Below are 22278 nucleotides of genomic sequence, written 5' to 3' on the forward strand. Positions count from 1 at the left end.
TAAGCTTTCCCAGCCTCCACCCGGCCAAGGCCCAGCGCAGTCTTCATCAGGCTGTAAGCAGGCCTTTTGAAGATGCGCCCAAGGACAGAACACCAGTTGACGTACTGGATCCTCATCCCTGTTTCCTGAACTGTCTGTCCCACTTTTACTGTGCTTGGTCCCAGATAACATCAGATCACTGGGTCCTTTGCACAGTAGAAGTGGGATATTCTCTTCAATTCTGCTCCTCCCCTCTCTCCCACCACCCTTCCCTGTCCCTCTTCAGGGACCATTCTCATGAGCATATCCTTATACAGGAGGTCCCAAACTCTCTTCACTGCACGGGCAGTGCAGGAGGTTCCTCAGGAGCTAAGGGGCAAGGGATTCTACTCCCGTTATTTCCTAATCCCCAAAGCCAAGGGGGGTCTCAGACGCATCCTTGACCTGCGAGGCCTCAGCAACTTCATGAAGAAGCTGAAGTTCTGCATGGTCTTCCTCAGTACGATTATCCCCTCTCTGGATCTGGGAGATTGATACGCCGCCCTCGACCTCAAGGATGTGTACTTCCACATCTTGATATGTCCTGCCCACAGAAGTTTCTTCAGTTTCGTGGTCAACCACAACCATTATCAATTCAAGGTCCTCCCCTGTTTACAGCCCCATAAGTGTTCACCAAGTGCATGTTGGTCGTGGCTGCCTTCCTCCACTGGAGGCAGGTGCAGGTATACCCCCATACCTTGATGACTGGCTGTGCAGGGAGCATTCTAGGGGCCAAGTGGAGGCACAAGTCAACTTTGTGAGGTCCACCTTCGACAGGTTAGGTCTCCTACTCAACGAGCACAAATCAACCCTATCCCTGACACCAAGGGTAGAGTTTATAGGAGCAGTGTTGGACTCAGGCCAGGCCAAGGCGTCCCTGCTGGGGGCTCGTTTCTGGGCAATGACAGACATCATACAGAGCCTCAGATGGTACCCTACTACCACGGCAAGGGGCTGCTTGCGGCTCCTCAGCCACATGGCAGCATGTAGATATGTGGTACAGCATACGAGGCTTAGGCTCTCCAAGCTTAGCTGGTGTTGGCCTACTGTCTGGGCCGCAACAGTCTGGACACAGTGGTCACCCTTCTGGTGCAGGTTATTGAGTCTCTACATACTCTACATTTCCGCAGGAGGTATGCGGGAGTGTCCCCTTCAACAAGCCCCAGCCCTCTCTGTCTCTGGTAACAGATGCGTCGGCGCTGGGATGGGGTGCTCACCAGGGAGAACTACAGGTGCAAGTCTCTGGTCACAAGACGAGCTCTCAGTCCACATCAACGTCAAGTAGGTGAGGGTGGTCCGACAAGCATATCAAACCTTCCAAGCCCTGTTGCATGGAGGTCATGACGGACAACACAACTGCCATGTTTTACATAAACAAGCAGGGAGGGGCTCGTTCCTCTCGCCTATGTCGGGAAGCCCTCAACCTGTGGGACTTCTGCATAGCCCACTATATTCACCTGGAAGCGTTTTACCTCCCATGGTCTCAGAACGAGTTGGCGGACTACCTCAGCAGATCCTTCCACAATCACAAGTAGTCCATCTGCTTGGATGTAATACACAGCATTTCCCGGGGGTGGGGAGCTCCCCAGATCAACCTGTTTGCCACAAGGAGCAACAGAAAGTGCCCTCAATTCTGCTCTTTCCGGAATCACAGTCCGGGCTCCCTTGCAGACGTGTTTCTCCTCCCCTGGACAGACCCCCTGTAGTATGTGTTCCCACCATTTCCACTCATCCACAAGGTTCTGCTCAAGATCTTCAGGGACAAGGTGGTGGTCATACTGGTAGCACCGGCATGGCCTCACCAGCACTGGTACACAATGCTCTTCGAGCTGTCGGCGGATGCCCTAATCACATTGTCCCTGGTCCCAGACTTGATCACCCAAGACCACAGTCGCCTTCACCATCCCGATCTTGAGTCTTCATGGCTAAACCCTATGGAGCTCATGTGCTCGGAGTCTGTTAGGGAGGTCTTACTTGGTAGCAGGAAACCTTCCACCAGGGCTACCTACCTGGCCAAGTGGAAAAGATTTGCAATCTGGTGATTTCAGGGTCACGCTCCTCCAATGCAGGCGTCCATACTGCTTATCCTGGACTACCTACTGCACTTAAAACAGCAGGGCCTAGCGGCATCATCCATCAAAGTACACCTGGCAGCCATCTCTGCCTTCCACCCGGGAGCGGCTGGGTGTTCTGTCTTCACCAACCCGATGGTTAGCCATTTCCTGAAGGGTCTAGACAGGCTATACCCCCAGATCAGACAGCCAATCCCGGTGTGGGACCTCAACCTGGTCCTTTCCAGACTAATGGGGCCCTCATTTGAACCCCTGGCGACTTGTTCGCTGCTTTACCCATCATGGAAGGTGGCCTTCCTAGTCACCATTACTTCAGCAAGGAGGGTGTCGGAGCTTAAAGCCCTCCCCTCCAAGCCTCCTTACACCATTTTCTATTAGAACCAGGTGCAGCTTAGGCCTCACCCGGCTTTTCTCCAAAAGATTGTATCTCAATTCCACTCCATCCAGGACATTTTTCTGCCTGTCTTTTACCCGAAGCCTCACACAGATAGCCAAGAACAAAGGGTATACTCCCTGGATTTTCAACAAGTGCTGGCCTTTTACATTGAATGCACGAAGCCATTGCATAAGTCGAACCAGCTGTTCGTGGCAGTCGCAGACTGGATGAAAGGACTCCCGGTCTTGTTGCAGAGGGTCTCATTGTGGATCACGTCCTGTATCCGGGCATGCTATGATTTAGCCAAAGTACTGGCCCCACACTAACGATACATTCCACAAGAGCACAGGCCTCCTTGGAGGTGTTCCTGGCACAGGTCCCAACACAGAAGATCTACAGGGCGGTGATGTGGTCACAGTTCTATCTCTCGTTACGCAATTACCCAGCATGCCAGAGACGATGCACCATTTGGCAGAGCGGTGCTCCAGTCAGCGATTCCATGAACTCCAACCCCACCTCCTGGGTAGGGCTTGTGAGTCACTTAATTGGAATCAACATGAGCAAGCACTCGTTTACTTACCTTCTCGTAACTGTTCTTCGAGATGTTTTGCTCATGTCCATTCCAAACCCACCCACCTCAACCTCTGTTGGAGTAACCGGCAAGAAGGAACTGAGGAGGCAGTGGGTTGGCAGGGACCTATATTCACCGCCATGAAGGCTCCACTCCAGGGGGCTCCACGGCCAACCTGACAGGTGCTGTTAGGGGAAAAACCTTCCGATGACTGTGCACGCAGTGTGCGCACACCTAATTGGAATGGGCATGAGCAACACATCTCGAAGAGCAACAGTTACAAGAAGGGAGTAACCATTTTTTCCTTTGTTTAGGGTGAGGTAACTCCTGTTTGACTGCAAACACAAAAACACTGACACTTGAGTTCTCTCACGAGATCATGAGTGAGACTTAATTTTACTCAGAAATTGCCACTCTCACGTTCAGTTCATGAGAGTTGGTATGTCTGCTCCCAGGATACTGGAGAGACAAGGTGGGGAAATATCTTTTATTGGACCAACTTCTGTTTGGGAGAAAGGCAAGCTTTTGAGCTTGGACAGAGCTCTTCTTCAGGTCTGGGAAAGGTACTCAGGGCTTGTCTACACTTAAAAGCCTGCAGCAGCACAGCTGCATTGGTGCAGCTGCACCACAGTAGCACTCCCTTCAGTGTAGGTACTCCATCTCCCCAAGAGAGGGTAGCTATGTTAACAGGAGAAGCCCTGCCATCGACATAGCGCTGGCTACACTGGGAGTTAGGTTGGTATAACTGAGTGACACAGGAGTGTTGATTTTCCACACCCCTGAGTTACGTAGTTATACTGACATAAGTTGCTAGTGTAGACCAAGCCTCAGAGTGTTGCACCTAAATACAAGATGGAACAGATAGTTTAACATAAGTAGAAGCAAAGTGGCCTGTTTACACTCCTCCAGTCATAGGGAGGAAAGGAAGGGGGCAGGGGAAGCAGCTGGGGGATTGTTAGATTGTTGTAATGAGCCATAAATCGGTCTCTAACCCACTAACAATGGCCCCAACTGCTTTCCCACCCCCTTCCTTTCCTCCCTATGACTGGAGGGGTGCTAACGGGTCACTTCACCTTGAATGTTCCCTGGAAATGTGTGTTAGCTACTTACGTTAAACAGTTTTCCTAACCCCTGAGCGACACAGTTATGCCAACCTAAATCTCAGTGAAGACAGCACTGTGTTGAAAGAGTTTATCCCATCGATCCAGCGGCTGCTTCTTGGGGAGGTGGATTACCTACGCTGATGGGAGAAGCGGCATAGGTAGCATCTTCATGGAAGTGCTACAGCGGTGTAGCTGCAGTCCTAAAGCAGGACTACATTTAAAACAGTGCCTCGGTGCAGCTGCACTGATGCAACTGTGCCACTGTAGTGCTTAAGTGAAGACGCTCCTATGCCAAGAAACAGCTGCTGCTGCATTTAGTTCCTTAAGTCTAGATGATCCAGGACTGTGGACCCACTTGAGCAGTAGCCTGAGGGACTTCCTTGTATGGCATGGGCCACAGCAAGTGAAAAACTTCATGTTCCCCAAAGACAATGAAAATAGAAGTTGCCATCCAACACATTACTGGCGTGAAATCCCCAATGGTGACGAAGTGGAGAGGCCTTGGCTTATGTACTCAAAAATCCAGAATGCTGCATACTGTTTTTGTTGCAAACTCTTCCAGTCTAATGTTCCGTCCACACTGAGTTCTACAGGAAGAAAGGACAGGAAAAATCTGGCTAGAAATCTGGCATGCCATGAGAAGGCAGCAAATCACCAGCGAGCATTCCATAGGTGGAAAGAGCTTGAGATGAGACTAAGGTTAAAGGCCACCATAGATGATCAGCATCAAGAGAAGATTGTGCATCAGAGTCTCTTCACTGCAAACTGTTCTGAAAAGGCTCATTGCCATTGTGAGAATGCTTGCTACCCAAAACCTAGCACTGTGTGGCACTTCAGATCAGCTATATGTGCCAAACAATGGAAACTTCCTTAAAATTGTGGAGCTGATGGCTGAGTTTGATACTGTACTCCAGGAGCATCTAAGAAGAGTCACCACCCAAGAAATGTACACACACCACTACCTTGGAAAAACAATTAAAAATGTGATCACACAGTTACTGGCAACAAAAGTCAAACGGAAGATTGTGGCAGATCTGAAGTCAGCAAGATATTACTCTGTTATTCTGGACTGCACATCTGACATCAGCTATACAGAACAGATTACTTTACTGGTACGTTTTGTAACAACAACAGAACTTAGTGAAAATGTCCCTGCAGTGGAGACTGTCAGAGAGCATTTTCTAGAATTTACTGACATTGATGATACTACAGGAACTGGTATGACAAATGTGCTTCTTAAAAAGCTGGAAGATATGGGAATTGTGATAGCTGACATGAGAGATCAGGGCTACGATAATGGTGCCAACATGAGAGGAAAGAACAGAGGAGTGCAGACACAGATCTGAGAATTAAATCCTCCAGCTTTTTTTGTCCCATGCAGTTCTCATTCATTGAACGTGGTGGTCAGTGATGCAGCATCAGCTTCTAGTGAGGCTGCTGAATTTTTTAATGTAATTCAAAGCATCTTATGTATTTTTCTCTGCATCAACTCATCGATGGCAAATTTTGAAGTAACATCTGGGAACATCCTCTCTGACACTGAAACCACTGAGTGCCACACGATAGGAAAGTCGAGCGGAGGCGATAAAGCCTATCAAACACCAAATTGGGAAGATAGATGATGCCATAGTTGCCACCATGGAGGATAATGCTATGACAGGAACTGTTCGTGGGAGAACAGTGGCAGAGGGAAATGGAATCATCAGAAACATACATAACTTCAAATTTCTGTGTGGCTTAGTGTTGTGGCATGACATACTGTTTGAAATAAATGTTGTAAGCAAGAGACTCCAAGGTGTTGACCTTGATATATCTGGAGCAATGGAACAACTGGACAAAGCAAAGTCATACCTACAGTCTTACCGATCAGAAGACGGATTTCAAAACGTTCTGAAGAGTGCACAGAAGTTGGCAGAGGAACTTCACACTGAAGCTATTTTCCCACCCATTCAAGAATACAAGAGTCACCGAAGAAGAAGACATTTTGATTAGGAGGCGCAGGATAATCCCATAAGAGGTCCCAAACAACAATTCAAAGTTGAATTCGTTAACCAGGTGCTAGATTGTGCAATACAGTCAGTTGAAGAACGTTTCATGCAGCTCAAGGAACACAGCAGTATATTTGGGATGTTGTATGATATTCCAAAACTCCTCACTATACCTGAAGAAGACCTACACCAGCAATGCAGGGCACTAGAGACAGTGTTGACACATGATGACATGCGCGATATTGATGCGAGTGATTTAAGTGATGAACTGAAAGCTCTTTCAAGATACATTTCAGCAGGATCAACTCCAAAGGCTGTTCTGGAATATATGTGCACACATAAGATGACCACCCTCTTCCCAAATGCTTTTGTTGCTTTGCACATGCTTCTAACACTTCCTGTAACAGTTGCCAGTGGAGAACGCAGCTTCTCCAAGCTGAAGTTAATAAAAACACATCTACGCTCCACAATGACACAGGAGAGGCTGGTCGGCCTTGCACCATCTCAATAAAGCATGAGCTGGCCCAGACTGTGAACCTTCAGGAAACAGTTCAAATCTTTGCAACCAAGAAGGCATGGAAAGCACCACTTTGATTATTCAAACAGATAAAAATGCCAGTGCTTACTATGCAGACAAGAAAAGTTACATTTGCTGTTCAGGTGTTTGAAAGTTAGTGTTACTTAAAATTTTTGAACAAGGCATTTTAAGTTGTTAGTTCTCCTTTATTTGGGTAGGTAGCAGAGCAGTACCATTAGAGGAGTAAAACAGGAAGAAGGCAGAATTGAGACCTTTCAAAGTTTTGGCACAAGCGAGGGGGCATGGGGGCATCATTTGAGCTCCCCGCCTCAGGTGCCAAAATGTTGTGGGCTGGCCCTGGATTGCTGTGTGGGAGCTTGCAATGCCACATTGCTACTGATCAGTTGGGAATCAATTTGAAGTTGGGAAATCCACCATGGAGATTGCTGTGATGCAAGTGTGCAGGGCCATTAATCACCTCCTGCTACGAAGGACTGTGACTCTGGGCAATGTGCATGATATAGTGGATGGTTTTGCAGCAGTGGGGTTCCTAAAGTGCAGTGGGGCAATAGATGGCATGCATATCCCTATTTTGGCACTTGACCACCGTGCTTCAAAGTAAATCAACAGAAAAGGCTACTTTTCTATGGTATTGCAAGCACTTGTGGATCACCGGGGATCTTTTACCACCATCGATGTGGGCTGGTAAAGGAAGGTACATGACATGCACATCTTTAGAAACACAGCTTTGTTCAGAAAGCTGCAAGCAGGGACTTCCTTTCCAGACCAGAGTATTACCACTGGGGATGTTGAAATGCCAATAGTGATTCTGGGAGACCCAGCCTACGCCTTACTTCTGTGGCTCATGAAGCATACACCAGCCACCTTGATAGCACCAGGGAACACTTCAACTACAGGCTCAGCAGATACATTATGACAATTGAATATGCTGTTGGCTGTTTGAGTGGCCGCTGGCATTGTCTACTCATGAAATTGAACCTCAATGAAAAAAATATCCCAGTGATTATAGCTGCCTGCTGTGTCCTTCATAATATCTGTGAAGCAAAGGGAGAAAAATGTCTGCCAGGGAGGAGGTGGAACGGCTGTCTGCTGATTTTGAGCAGCTGGATACCAGGGTTATAGAAAGAGCTCAACGTGAAGCTATTCGGCTCACGGAGGGTTTGAAAGACCAATTTAATAGTGAGTTATGGTAATATGTGTTGCTATAGTGTGCCTGGCTTTGCTTTTTTGTGCCCCTGTATAAACCTTGTAATGAGTGCTGTGCGTGTAGCAATATAACATGATAAATGCACCTATTGCTATTATCTGTGAACGATGTCAGCCTCAGCCAGCATATGTTGTGAGCTAATAAAGATGAATTAAGTTTCCATAAATAGACTATTATTCCAAACCTATGCAAACAGACACATTTATAACTGAATGGAACTTTATAAATACAGGGGAAAGAACAGTCATTTCCATTTCCCATACATATACACCATCTGCATCTTTCATTGGTCCGTGTATGTGCAGCTGTGATTGCCTGTACTGTCCCCCAGGGTGAAATGGTAGCTGGTAGGGGTAATGTAGTGGCCCTCCATGCCACGTGGAATGGGCTTCAGAGGGAGGTGAGCACGGGTCTGTTGAACCTGAAGGCCATCAAGAGTCTGCAACATATTTGTTTGCTGCTTGAGAAGCAGTAATATCTCCTGGTACATGTCTCTCTCCTTTCCCTGTGCCTTTCCCCTCTCCGCTTTATCCCTGCCCCTACTGTCAGCATGAGTGATCCTCCAAGCCCTGTGCTTAGTATTTGAAGCAGCAGAGGCTTGCAAGATATCTTTGAATTTGTCATCCCCCCTCCTCTTTATCTGGCTGAGTTGCTCCGCCATTGTGGATGGTGAGACCCTCAAGGCCACATTTCTGGCTGGAAAAGGTACAATGCACAGAGGTACTATTCACAAGATAAATGGCAACTTAGTATACTGAACTCACTCCCCTTGACCCCCACAATTTGCAAGCAGTATATTCTCACCTCTCGTTGGGATTCATAGAGCATGGTGGCAGTCCCAGCAGTGGTAGGTATGGAGGATTCATGGGACATCCAAGTGCACATAAACAAACCGTTCTGCGTGGCCTTCTCTGCCTAACTGTACAGGGGAATGGGAAGCAGATCGCAACTCTACGTCTTTTGGTTATTTCACTACATCTTCTAGCATAAGTAAAAAAGAGTAAATAAACACGTGTCCCTGCAATTTCCAAGCAAATTGCATACTTACCAGAGGTTCCTTCCCCTGCTTTAGGCTCATATGTGCTGGATTGGAGGGACTGGCTGGACTGTCCAGAGTCAAAAACAGTTCCTGGCTTGCTGTGCCACTGGATCCCCTCGGTCACCTGTCCCCCATACGCCTCCTCTTCATCACTGTTCATGGGGGAGGGGTGGCTGTGACTCCTGCTCCCCCAAAGTATTCATGGGGCTTTGGGTCTCCGCCAAGGATGGCATGCAGCTCTTTGTAAAAGTGGCATGTGTGAGGTTTTGCACCAGAGCAAGTGTCAGCCTCCCTTGCCTTCTGGTACACCTGCCGCAGCTCCTTGGCTTTCACGTGGCACTGCTACAGGTTCCTCTTGTTTCCTTTCTCCTCCGTTCCCTGAGCGACCTGCTGGGCGATATCAGTGTTTCTACAGCTGTAGCGGAGCTGTGCCTGCACAGCCTCTTCTCCCCACAGATCCAGGAGATCCACCACCGCCTGTGTACTCCACTCAGGAGTGTGTCTGCAGCATGGAGCTGGCATGGTCCAGTTGCTACGCATGCTTGACAGTTGCTAGGTGAGCTCTCCACACTGGGCAAACAGGAGATGGGATTTCAGAATTCGTAGGCCTTTAAAGGGAAGGGCATGTATCTGTGTATCTGGCCTCTTGACAGCAGAGTGCTAAACAGTGACCAGAGCAGTCAAGGTGGGGCATTGCGGGACACTTCCTGGAGGCCACTAAAGTTGACCTAAGTAACACAGTGTCTACACTGACATGTCGACCTAACTACAACAACCTACGCGCTACATCTCTCACTGAGGTGGAGTTAAAGTTGGTGTAGCAGACGAGTTACATAGGTGGGAGTGACATTTTAAGTTAGGTCAATGTAAGCTGCCTTGCATTGACCTAACTCGAGTGTAGACCAGGGCTATGTCACTTAGACAATTTTGAAAATTGTACCTGAGGTTAGTGCACAGACTTACCAAAGGTTCTACTTCCTTTGCTATATGCATAAGTGATTTTAAATAGTTTTTAGAATCATGAGAAAGCATGGTGCCCGACAGCAGTATAAATCCCTGCCATTACAAAAAGTACCACTGGTTCTTTAACATCCATACAGAGCAGACAAGATCTCAATTTTTAAGTCACCAGTAAAACCCAGACACAACAAACTGCATGAAATTCAGTTTCTCTCTTGGGAAACTGAATGGCTGAAGTCACTCTGCTGGATGGGATTTGAACATGTAGTTCCAAGGAATTTTGCTAAAACAGGCTTGATAGTTAGACCCCAAAGTAAGGCCCTGAGTGAGCAAAGCATTAAAGCATGTGCTTGAATTTTAAGCACGAGTGATACCACTGACTTCAATGTGATTAATCATGTGCTTTAAATTGAGCATGTACTTATGTGCTTTGTGGATTAGAGCCTAAACCATCACCACTCGCATCTGAAGTTTAACATCTCTCTCTCCCCGTAGAACGAAACAGTTTCTCTTTTATTCTTCTATGTTTGTAAATATTTGACGAATTGTTTGTGAGAGGAAGGAAGTGTATAAAATCTGTGTATGACACTTCTAATCACTGAATTCTCACAATTCAGGTGTTTCAAATTTATTTGCTAGAGTGCTTGTAATCTTGTAAGGCTGCTGTTTGCACTATAAGAACATGTGCTAATGTTATACCAATAAAATAAAAACCAGCAGGATCTTATTCAAGGGCGTAAGGCAAAATGCCACACTTACTGTGAATCCAGAAAGAATCATAGTAAGCAGTTAGTTATAGCTATAACATTCCATTCAATTTCATATTTATTCACACATTCATTCATAGACACACACACACAGGTTCTGCAAGGTTGTTATCATAGTTACCAGCCTTAGAGTTGCTCGTGCCAAGCCGCTGGCCAGGTGGCCTGGACACGAAGAGGGAACAGGGCCTTGTCAGATGCTCATCTGATGCTCCTGGAAGTTGGTTTGCAGAATCAGACCCCAAAGTTCTCACTTTCTAGAGTCCATTTTTATAGGAATTTCTTCCTATGCCAGTCTCTGGGAATTGATTCATCATGCTGTTGCTGAATCAATCAGCAGATGGCACATTCCTGATGGCTCCGTGCTGCCAGATGTTATCTTGTTCTTTGGTTCTCCCATCCTTGAGGCTGTTGGGTGGATTCCAGTCTGCCCTCCGGGGGTCCTCTGGTTATTTCCACTTGACGCCTTCTTTGGCCGATGGACACTGGATTCTTAGGCTGGCACCTCCCTGATCATTCATTTTTTATCCGCACCAAGCATCCATCCACATACATTCTTTTTCTCTATTTTAATCACAATTGTTAACAAAGTGAGATAAAGACAACAAAAGGGCGGGGAGTCTCTGTGTGCTGTTTCTGTTGTTACAAAGTCTCTCTTTGAGTCTCTCTCTCTGTTGTGTGAGTTGTTGTTGTTACAAAGTATTGCTTTGAGAACAGACTCTGTTTTAGCATGTACTAACACAATTAGCAGCTTGCAAGTTTCACACAGAGAGGGAGAAAAACAGTAAAAACAAGAGACCAAAAACCAAGAGACCTCTTCGTTAGTAATACCCTGGAATTTAAACTATGGGGAGTCAAACTCATTTGTGATTTTAACACAGAACTTCTTTAATATGATCCAACATAACACTAAATACTGTAGTAATTAGTGTACAATTAGTAACAGTAAACAAAGACTTTATTTTAAATGTTTTGTATGAGTATAGAGCTCTAGGGATTATCAGCCCTAGGGACTGCAGTCCCCCATTATTCCACAGAACAGATGCAACATAGGCCACAGTAGTGCAAGTTTCCTGAAACTGCCATGTCAATGTGTTCCAATCCTGCCCCGGAGGGGCCACATCCGGGAAAGAAAGGATAGTTCAGTCTCCGTGTTTTCCAATCCTTGGTGCCTCTGCGGAGGCTGCCCAAAAGTGCCAGTTATAGTGGTGATTTGTGTGACGTGTGGCTCCACTGGGAACTGGATAAAGGCCAACACTTGATCTCCACAGGCCACCAAACAGCCTTCACATGGTAACAACTTTTGATCACCACTGACATGGGCTGCATCATAACTGGCAACAGGGCTGTCCTTAGGATTTATGGGGCCCTATCCCCGATGGCAACCCGTGCTCGCAGCCCAGGGGCGGGAGGGAGAGTCAGCAAAGGATACCGAGTCACCCGGCCAGTCTCCTGGTGGAAGAGTGTCACAGTTCCCTGCAGAGACCCCTGTACCTTCTCCATCACGCAGAATGTGCGGCGCTGGCACATTCAGCTCTGTGAATACGGCCCCTGCCTAAGGAGACTGCAGTGCACGCTGGGTGTGTGGGAGCCGACCCTCTCTTACCTGATGTCATGGGCAGTGGGTGAAGCTGCTGCTTGGGGAGGCTAGCTCCGCAGCCCACCTCTTCTGCCTGTGGCCCCACCCATACTCCACTCCTGCTCCACCCTGCTCCACCCAGTCCCCGCCCTCCCCCCACTGTCTCCCTCCTCTCTTCCCTCCCTCACCCTACTCACCCCCTTCCAGTTAAATCCCTGAACCCAAATGAGGCAAATGACATTTGAAAAAAACACTTCTGCAATTTCTTTCTAAAGAAAATGGAGCATGTTTTCCACTGCATGCCAGATGGTGAAGAATGGACATGCAGAATGTACCTAATTAAAAGCACTAAACGTGGGAATAAAAAATGTTAGTCACAGGTTTTTTGATATGCCCTGAAGTTTGTCAGAGATTTATTTGCAAAAACTTTGGAGTAAGAACGAGTCAGCTGTCTTGCTGAATACAACATTAGATATTATGGAATACATGATGTAGCTCTTCTCTGTTTTACATTTTCTTAATCAGTATTTCTAAGCTGATTTTATATTTTAAATGTACTCTTAAACCTTCATAAAGTAATCATTCCAGATTACTACATATTTAACTCACTGAAACAAAGACATTATTTTAAATTAATCAGTCACAGAGGTTTAGTGTGTTCATAACAATGTTCATTGCTTTTAGAAAAAGGGATCACTAATTTACTTTGTTTCAGAGTAACAGCCGTGTTAGTCTGTATTCGCAAAAAGAAAAGGAGTACTTGTGGCACCTTAGAGACTAACCAATTTATTTGAGCATGAGCTTTCGTGAGCTACAGCTCACTTCATCAGATGCATACCGTGGAAACTGCAGCAGACTTTATATATACACAGAGAATATGAAACAATACCTCCTCCCACCCCACTGTCCTGCTGGTAATAGCTTATCTAAAGTGATCATCAGGTGGGCCATTTCCAGCACAAATCCAGGTTTTCTCACCCTCCACCCCCCCACACAAATTCACTCTCCTGCTGGTGATAGCCCATCCAAAGTGACAACTCTTTACACAATGTGCATGATAATCAAGTCGGGCTATTTCCTGCACAAATCCAGGTTTTCTCACATCCCCCCCAGCCCCATACACACACAAACTCACTCTCCTGCTGGTAATAGCTCATCCAAACTGACCACTCTCCAAGTTTAAATCCAAGTTAAACCAGAACATCTGGGGGAGGGGGGTAGGAAAAAACAAGAGGAAACAGGCTACCTTGCATAATGACTTAGCCACTCCCAGTCTCTATTTAAGCCTAAATTAATAGTATCCAATTTGCAAATGAATTCCAATTCAGCAGTTTCTCGCTGGAGTCTGGATTTGAAGTTTTTTTGTTTTAAGATAGCGACCTTCATGTCTGTGATTGCGTGACCAGAGAGATTGAAGTGTTCTCCGACTGGTTTATGAATGTTATAATTCTTGACATCTGATTTGTGTCCATTTATTCTTTTACGTAGAGACTGTCCAGTTTGACCAATGTACATGGCAGAGGGGTATGTGGTTGTTGGTGAGTATTTGCTTCAGGTTGCGGGGCTGTCTGTAGGCAAGGACTGGCCTGTCTCCCAAGACTTGTGAGAGTGTAGTTGTAAGAAAGCTTGACAGAGATCTTGTAGGTGTTTGTCTCTGTCTGAGGGGTTGGAGCAAATGCGGTTGTATCGCAGAGCTTGGCTGTAGACGATGGATCGTGTGGTGTGGTCAGGGTGAAAGCTGGAGGCATGCAGGTAGGAATAGCGGTCAGTAGGTTTCCGGTATAGGGTGGTGTTTATGTGACCATTGTTTATTAGCACTGTAGTGTCCAGGAAGTGGATCTCTTGTGTGGACTGGACCAGGCTGAGGTTGGTGGTGGGATGGAAATTGTTGAAATCATGGTGGAATTCCTCAAGGGCTTCTTTTCCATGGGTCCAGATGATGAAGATGTCATCAATATAGCGCAAGTAGAGTAGGGGCTTTAGGGGACGAGAGCTGAGGAAGCGTTGTTCTAAATCAGCCATAAAAATGTTGGCATACTGTGGGGCCATGCGGGTACCCATAGCAGTGCCGCTGATCTGAAGGTATACATTGTCCCCAAATGTGAAATAGTTATGGGTAAGGACAAAGTCCTTATAACAAAGATACAACCGCATTTGCTCCAACCCCTCAGACAGAGACAAACACCTACAAGATCTCTGTCAAGCTTTCTTACAACTACAATACCCACCTGCAGAAGTAAAGAAACAGATTGATAGAGCCAGAAGAGTTCCCAGAAGTTACCTACTACAGGACAGGCCTAACAAAGAAAATAACAGAACGCCACTAGCGGTCACCTTCAGCCCCCAACTAAAACCCCTCCAACGCATTATTAAGGATCTACAACCTATCCTAAAGGATGACCCAACACTCTCACAAGTCTTGGGAGACAGGCCAGTCCTTGCCTACAGACAGCCCCCCAACCTGAAGCAAATACTCACCAACAACCACATACCACACAACAGAACCACTAACCCAGGAACTTATCCTTGCAACAAAGCCCGTTGCCAATTGTGCCCACATATCTATTCAGGGGACACCATCACAGGGCCTAATAACATCAGCCACACTATCAGAGGCTCGTTCACCTGCACATCCACCAATGTGATATATGCCGTCATGTGCCAGCAATGCCCCTCTGCCATGTACATTGGTCAAACTGGACAGTCTCTACGTAAAAGAATAAATGGACACAAATCAGATGTCAAGAATTATAACATTCATAAACCAGTCGGAGAACACTTCAATCTCTCTGGTCACGCAATCACAGACATGAAGGTCGCTATCTTAAAACAAAAAAACTTCAAATCCAGACTCCAGCGAGAAACTGCTGAATTGGAATTCATTTGCAAATTGGATACTATTAATTTAGGCTTAAATAGAGACTGGGAGTGGCTAAGTCATTATGCAAGGTAGCCTGTTTCCTCTTGTTTTTTCCTCCCCCCCTCCCCCAGATGTTCTGGTTTAACTTGGATTTAAACTTGGAGAGTGGTCAGTTTGGATGAGCTATTACCAGCAGGAGAGTGAGTTTGTGTGTGTATGGGGCTGGGGGGGATGTGAGAAAACCTGGATTTGTGCAGGAAATAGCCCGACTTGATTATCATGCACATTGTGTAAAGAGTTGTCACTTTGGATGGGCTATCACCAGCAGGAGAGTGAATTTGTGTGGGGGGGTGGAGGGTGAGAAAACCTGGATTTGTGCTGGAAATGGCCCACCTGATGATCACTTTAGATAAGCTATTACCAGCAGGACAGTGGGGTGGGAGGAGGTATTGTTTCATATTCTCTGTGTATATATAAAGTCTGCTGCAGTTTCCACGGTATGCATCCGATGAAGTGAGCTGTAGCTCACGAAAGCTCATGCTCAAATAAATTGGTTAGTCTCTAAGGTGCCACAAGTACTCCTTTAATTTACTTTGTGTGATCTCCATAACAATAGACATGTTTATGAAATTTCACCAACTTTAAAAAATATTTTCCAAAGATTTTAGGCATAACAAAGGATTTTATATCTTACTAGGTACTGATTTTGCTGGAGGGTTCTCTTAAAACTAGTTCACCAGATAGTCAGAAGTAAAGAAAGTGAAACTTTGTCCAGCTGTCTGAAGGAAAGGGGTGTTATCCCTTTAAGGGATCTCTTCAACTGAGTGTGCGGGGAAGGGGTGAAGGGAGAAAGAGATGGACAGAAAGGACAGGAAGTCTTTGGAAGCAAGTTTTTTTTCTGTAGTAATTAAAATGTGTGTTTTAGATAAGGGTGGTCTTTTGAAGGATTTATTTAAAAAATATAGGTCTGAAGATCCAAGCATTTAAGGCTAAAGATGATTGTGCATCTGAAAAGCTATGCAAGGATTTTTTAGAGATGTGATTTTATAATCTTCACCAACTCACTAATGAAATATTTTTAAAGCAAATTTTAAACTAAGATCCTGTAGACATGTTCTGAGTAAATATTACTGTTTTTGTTAGTAAATTCAGAAACTGACATTATATACCTGGAGGTTGGCAAATGCCTGTTAAATGGCTTCATTATGCATCCGATGAAGTGAGCTGTAGCTCACGAAAGCTCATGCTCAAATAAATTGGTTAGTCTCTAAGGTGCCACAAGTACTCCTTTTCTTTTTGCGAATACAGACTAACACGGCTGTTACTCTGAAACCTGTCATTACCACTTGAATGGCTCTTTAACAATTTCAATGTTGTGCTAAAAGGTCTGGCAGGCAGGAAGGCTTTTTCACTTTTAAGTTACTAGATCCCCTCCAGAATAAGAGTCACCAGGCTGCTGCAGCTGTCTGTGGGAGCCTGCAGGAAGGGTCAGAACAGGGATAGGAAGATCTGGGACAGTGGACACTAAGACCCAGTGGTGCCCCAAATGTTCAGGTGCCCTACACAGCCGCTATGCCTAAGGGCAGCCCTGACTGGCAACCTAGACTGGCCCAATTTCCTGTGACTGATTCCTCAAGCCATCTACTCCCCCAGATAAATACATTCAAACCAATAATGACTTTTGAAATCCGAATTCCCTTAGCTTCTCAGCCCTTACAAACTTGCTCATGTCTCCCAAAATGTCACTGATGGTTGTATTAGACTTTTATTTATTGATGATCTATCAACAGTTACATTTTTTTCTTCTCAATAGGCTTATAAACTGGACAAAACTAGTAAAAATTTCTTTGATGTAGGAGATTTCCATAGTCCTAAAATGGATGATTTCTATGATAGGTAAGTACTAGTGCACATGGCTACTGCAAGGAGAAGTAAATGACTTATTTTTGTTATGGCTGAAGTGAGGATAAGCTAATTTTCTTATTATTGCTTTACTCTTGCTAAGAAGAGACTCTAACCATCATTCCATTATGAGGTACCTTTTTCTTTGCACTTGTTCCTAATTTCTTTCCTAGTAGCTGTGTCATCAGAAGCCCCAGCCAATAAGAAGACTTAATGACATCTCTTTGGGGGAACTTTTCCCCCAGGATCAACATGTGGATATCCTTCTTCCTGTATTGACCTTTGTGGCACCATATTTCCCCGCTACAGGTCCTGCAGCAGACACTCCATAGATCAGGGTTCATCTGTGGGGAGATCGCAAAAGTGAGGTTCAGGTGACATAAGTGTTCCCTGATAACTAATGATAAATGTATTAAAAAGTGCATTCAGCCTGTATTTGCATGGAGCCCCCTTCATATTGGTTCCTCCTCTTGGAGTGGAGTTCTAAGGGCAGCTGCCAGAAAGGGGAAATGCTGCCAGTTTTTGAAAGAGGGGCAAGAAGTCCTGTAGATGGAGCAGACCCACAGGACCTGTTGTAATAATTGTGGTCTATCAGGCCTACTTTAATTGTTAGCCTACTTGGTGAAAAGTGGGTAAAATTTCATGAATTGTCACAATGATCTGTTGTATGAAACTGATTAAGAAAAGATGTGAGAAGGAGACAGACTGAATTTCTTTAAACAGAAAGGGTCTACTAATACCACTGAAAGATTGTAACTGATAAACAAGAGGAGTTGAGAGTTGGAAATCAAAGAACCAAAATTGGTGTGTCGGAAATTAGGCCTAATTGGTGGACAAAATAATGAGAGGCTGGATTATTCCACCCACTGCCTTTCTTGGTCCTTTATAAACAGATTTTGGAGGAAAAACGGGGAAATTTTTACCATCACCACAGCTGTGTTGGGATTGTTGCCGTGACATCAGACTTTGGTACTCTAGTGGGGATATTTGACCATCATCATTACATGAATGAGGATCCCAACCTGATATATGTGAGATTCTGCTTTGTCTTCCCCTTCCTCGTATGCTTCTTTCTGTCCTGCCCCCTACCCCATCTTCCTCCTGTCCCTCTTTCTCTCATTCTCTCTCTCGGCTTTTCATCTGATCCTGAAATCAGCTGTACTGCATGACACCAGCACAATGGGATGAGACAGCCCATCCAGCTCTGCTGAGCCTGAGAAGGACCAGTGAAGGATGGGGATCTGACCAGAACAACCAGATGATTTACCTGAGCGGGGAGGTGAGCTGAGATACGGAGCAACAGTTGTTGTGGCTGATTTGTCAGCCCAAAGCATCTGTCCGTGACTGACCAACTGCCCTGTATTCTGAGAACATCAACAAAAGCCATATTTCCCCCATCTTTATGATCTTATCTCCCTTCTGTGTCTATCTGTTTTGCCTAAAGCAACAAAGTGACTAACATTTCCAATTTAGAACTGAGCAACAGAACTAACCCCTTTCTTCCCTGCTATGAAGGACTGTTTAATTGAATAAGAGACTTTAGCCAATATTCAGTGTCTCAAAATAGAGACTTTGACAGGTTTTGAGTACATCTATTTTGCATAATCAGTTTCAGTGCTCTTTGCCTTGTTTTGATTCTTTTCTTTTTGTATGTTTCAATAAATTTCTAACCTTTGGTGTGAATTTTAGTGTGTTTGCTCTAGTAAAAGTAGGCTGAGGTCTTTGTATACCGAACTATGAACTTTGTTTAAAACCATTTAATGTTGTACAGTGACTGGGTTACATTAACACCTTTGAGCCCTTTAATCCATCTAAATTAATATAACAGACCTCTGTTCAATCCCAAAGAATCTGAAGATTCTGGTGGCGAAAACCCCAGCTCATTCTGCCAGGGGGCAAACTCCACCTCTGAAACAGAATAAGCTTGCTCTGTGGCATTTTTTTGAGATTTCTCCTGTAAGAAATTAGGAGGGTGAGCCAGTTGATGTCTTCAATTTGAAGTGATGTATCATGGCTCTCCCTTTTACGATCAATAATGCTGGGCAGGGAAAAAATGACAGCTTACTTAAATGTTGGTAAAATGTGATGTTTTAAAAGTTGGCTCGAGTGTGTGTGGCAGTGGGAAATTTACATAGAAGTTCTCATTCCTAGAGACAGAAACACAGATCTTTGCTGTTATACCACCAAGTTGGGGTGGGAGTGGAATCTGTTAATTGTTACTCACCTGATATACAGTAACCCCCTCAAAATCTCCCCTCCCTCCAAAAAAGATTCATTTCAGCTCTGAAGCTGGTTTTAGCTGTCTATCAATCTGTTTTCTTTTCAAAGCTTTTTGAAAGGGAATATTACATTCTCAAATCATCCTGTTTGCTTCTAGGGATGTGGAAATTAAAGCCACAAACTGGAACCAAATTTAAAACTCTCCTTAAACCTAAATAGACCACCTTCAAGGAGAATTATTGTTGCTTAGTTCTAGAGGTTTTTATTTTGAGCCTAAAATATCACCTGTCATTTGGTTTGATGAGCTTTATGAGTAGTTGTCTGCTAAGACTGAGATGAAGAGCAACATGCTGTTTTTGAAAACTTTGTTTCTTAAACAGCATGCCCCATTACATACGTGCAACATGACTGCAAATTCACACACACAAATAAAACAGGAGACAGAAACCTCTCTATGTAAGTTATGACTTTGTCAATAGTCTGCTTCTTTTTCAAGAAGAAAAGGCGTACTTGTGGCACCTTAGAGACTAAGGTGCCACAAGTACTCCTTTTCTTTTTGCGGATACAGACTAACACGGCTGCTACTCTGAAACCTTCTTTTTCAAGGTCACTGCTCCCTGAGTCTAACTAATTCTAGAAAGGGCACCATCTAGGGACATACAAATCTAGTGGGTGGTGAAAAAAGGCTGTGATCCTCTTCAATTCTGCAGTGCTCACAGATCAGACCTGATCACTTCCAGCCATTCAAGCGCTGAGTACTGTTCCAGGAAAGGCTATTGTGTGTCTAGTTGTCTGGTGCAGATGGCTTGTAAAAGAGTTCATATGCTGCAGTCCAAGCACATGCTTCAGCTAAAAGCTGTTTGACTAGTGACTTGAAATCAAGCCCTATAAAGTGAAAGGTCAGTGAATTATATAAATGGAATGGTTCTATAGTTAATGCTGAAGGTAGCTGTGCATTACATTACCAGGCAACAAACAGGTTCCAGAATGGAGCAATGAATAGTGCACCTAGTGAGGGAGCAGGACTGTTACCAAAATAAGCAGCAAGGCTGTTACACTTGCAAGGATTCAAAAAGTGGGAAGTCTTCCTGTTTAAATCTTGAAGTGGCAACAGCATATTTGATAAAGATTAATTTAATTGTTATTTTCTTCTTGTTTATGTCAGAGACTGTTTTTAAAAACTGACTATTCATTTTATGCTTCAAGACAAAACGGATATTATTTAAGGGAAAACTCCCACCACTTTCCTCAGTCCAGCAATCTGAAAGTTCCAGATAAAAGTACATCTGACCATCTGAATAAACTGTAAAATGGATCTCGCAGGAATCTTTTTCTGATCTCTTTTGCTAAAAATGTGACAGGCAGTATGGGAGAAAGTATGAGATACTGGATAAAATTTTCAAAAGTGACTTAGACTCTTAAGAGCCTAAATCTTATTAAAAGTCAGTGAGGCAACTGCCTAAATCACTTAAGAGAATAGGACTTATACTTTATGCACTTTTGAAAGTTTTAACCAACTATTTATGTAATGTTTCCACAGCTTAGCCCTTCCATTTCTGATCTTTTTTTAAAAAGTTATTTTAATGGATTAGAAACAGCACAAACTAGGAAGTGGGCAGGGGGAGATTTCAGCAGAGGATAATTTGAGAGCTAGGAATAAAGATGATGTAGGGCTTGAGGAAAAGAGGAGCAGAGTTGAAGAGGAAGCAAAGACTCCTGGGGCAGAGGTTGATGGAACATAAGTGCCACATGTGGGGAGATGAGGGCATGAGGGAGGAGAAAAGAGAGGTGCTGCCAGGTCATGTTGGAGAGGTGCAGGGAAGATGAGCCCTGGTTTTGAGTCAGGCTAGCTGGCAGGGTGAGAAGCTACAGCTGTTCTATCTGATGCAAACTGGGGGAACTGGATGCTGGAGAGACAAGCAGTGGAGAAATGTTGCAAACCTTTGATCACAGAATGGCCCTGACTGCCACTAAACTGGCGCTACAAAGTAACAGATTTACTAATCAGAAGAAATCTTTAATGTTCAGTTGCAAGAAGGTCCTGGCCTGAACATTTGGCTATCAATGTTAATGGGAACATACAATAAGGGATATCACCTTGAACCAAGTGTAGTTTAAGTTTTAGCAGTAGAAAGTGCTTTATCTTTATTTCTGAATGGCCCTGACTGCCACTAAACTGATGCTACAAAGTAACAGATTTACTAATCAGAAGAAATCTTTAATGTTCAGTTGCAAGCAGGTCCTGGCCTGAACATTTGGCTAGCAATGTTAATGGGAACATACGATAAGGGATATCACCTTGAACCAAGTGTAGTTTAAGTTTTAGCAGTAGAAAGTGCTTTATCTTTATTTCTCTTGTAACCGTTTCTGACTTTAATGCCTTTTAACTGTACTCCCTTAAAATCTCTTTTTCCAGTTAAATTTGTTTTATTCTTAGATCAAAACTAATCCAATGTTGTGAATTGGGTAACTCTATGTAAAGTAGCAAACTATTGTATATTGATCCCCTACAGGGGCAAAAGACCCAAAATATCTGAACTGTCCAGGAGAGGGCTGGACAGTGCAGAACACACTTTTTTTTGGGGGGGGGGGTGGTAGGATTTGGGACTGAGAGCATGTTGGGGTCACCCTGCAAATGGCAACCTAGGTTGGTGAAAATCAAAGTGTAACTGGATTGCAGGCTGCAGCTGTACACAGATACTCAGGGTGTGACCTGCATGCTGTTTTGCTGGTTCTGAGGGGCCCAGGTTGGGAACTACAGCATCAAAGCAAGAGTGACACAGCCCCTCTCTTGTGTGGCTTGCACCCTGGAATATCCTAGCACTTTTTTTTTTTAAGCAAGATGGCTGTTAACCAGCAACAGGGTCAGAAATACTTTGGCCAGAGATCAGAAACTCCTCCCAGTCAATGTTTAATCTCCAAGGAAAGCTCTGGATCTCAGTTGTTCTTGCTTATTACTGCTAGCAGTTGTTTGCAGGTCGGATCATTGCAGTAACATATGCAACAATTCTTTGTACGTACAGACTGCAAATTCAACATATGAGAATTCAGCTTCTGAATATGACAAGGCTGAGGCACAAA

The 22278-nt window shown here is 44.7% G+C and overlaps 1 protein-coding gene across 9 annotated transcripts in view; it reads left to right on the forward strand.

The window, feature by feature from the left end:
• LOC125630330 (uncharacterized) overlaps positions 1 to 22278 on the forward strand; it is a 101588-nt gene that overhangs the window by 32599 nt on the left and 46711 nt on the right. For 6 of the 9 annotated variants that reach the window (XM_048836094.2, XM_075124426.1, XM_075124427.1 and 3 more), the window contains one exon: positions 16889 to 16971. In XM_048836094.2, coding sequence (XP_048692051.1) covers positions 16889 to 16971 — 83 coding nt within the window. Of the gene's footprint in view, positions 1 to 4702; positions 8040 to 16888; positions 16972 to 17870; positions 18661 to 22278 lie in introns of those variants that run through there. The other 3 variants (XM_048836098.2, XM_048836096.2, XM_048836097.2) reach the window with 3 other exon arrangements.

Source organism: Caretta caretta, chromosome 1, assembly GCF_965140235.1.
Source record: "Caretta caretta isolate rCarCar2 chromosome 1, rCarCar1.hap1, whole genome shotgun sequence".
Taxonomy (NCBI): Eukaryota; Metazoa; Chordata; order Testudines; family Cheloniidae; genus Caretta; species Caretta caretta.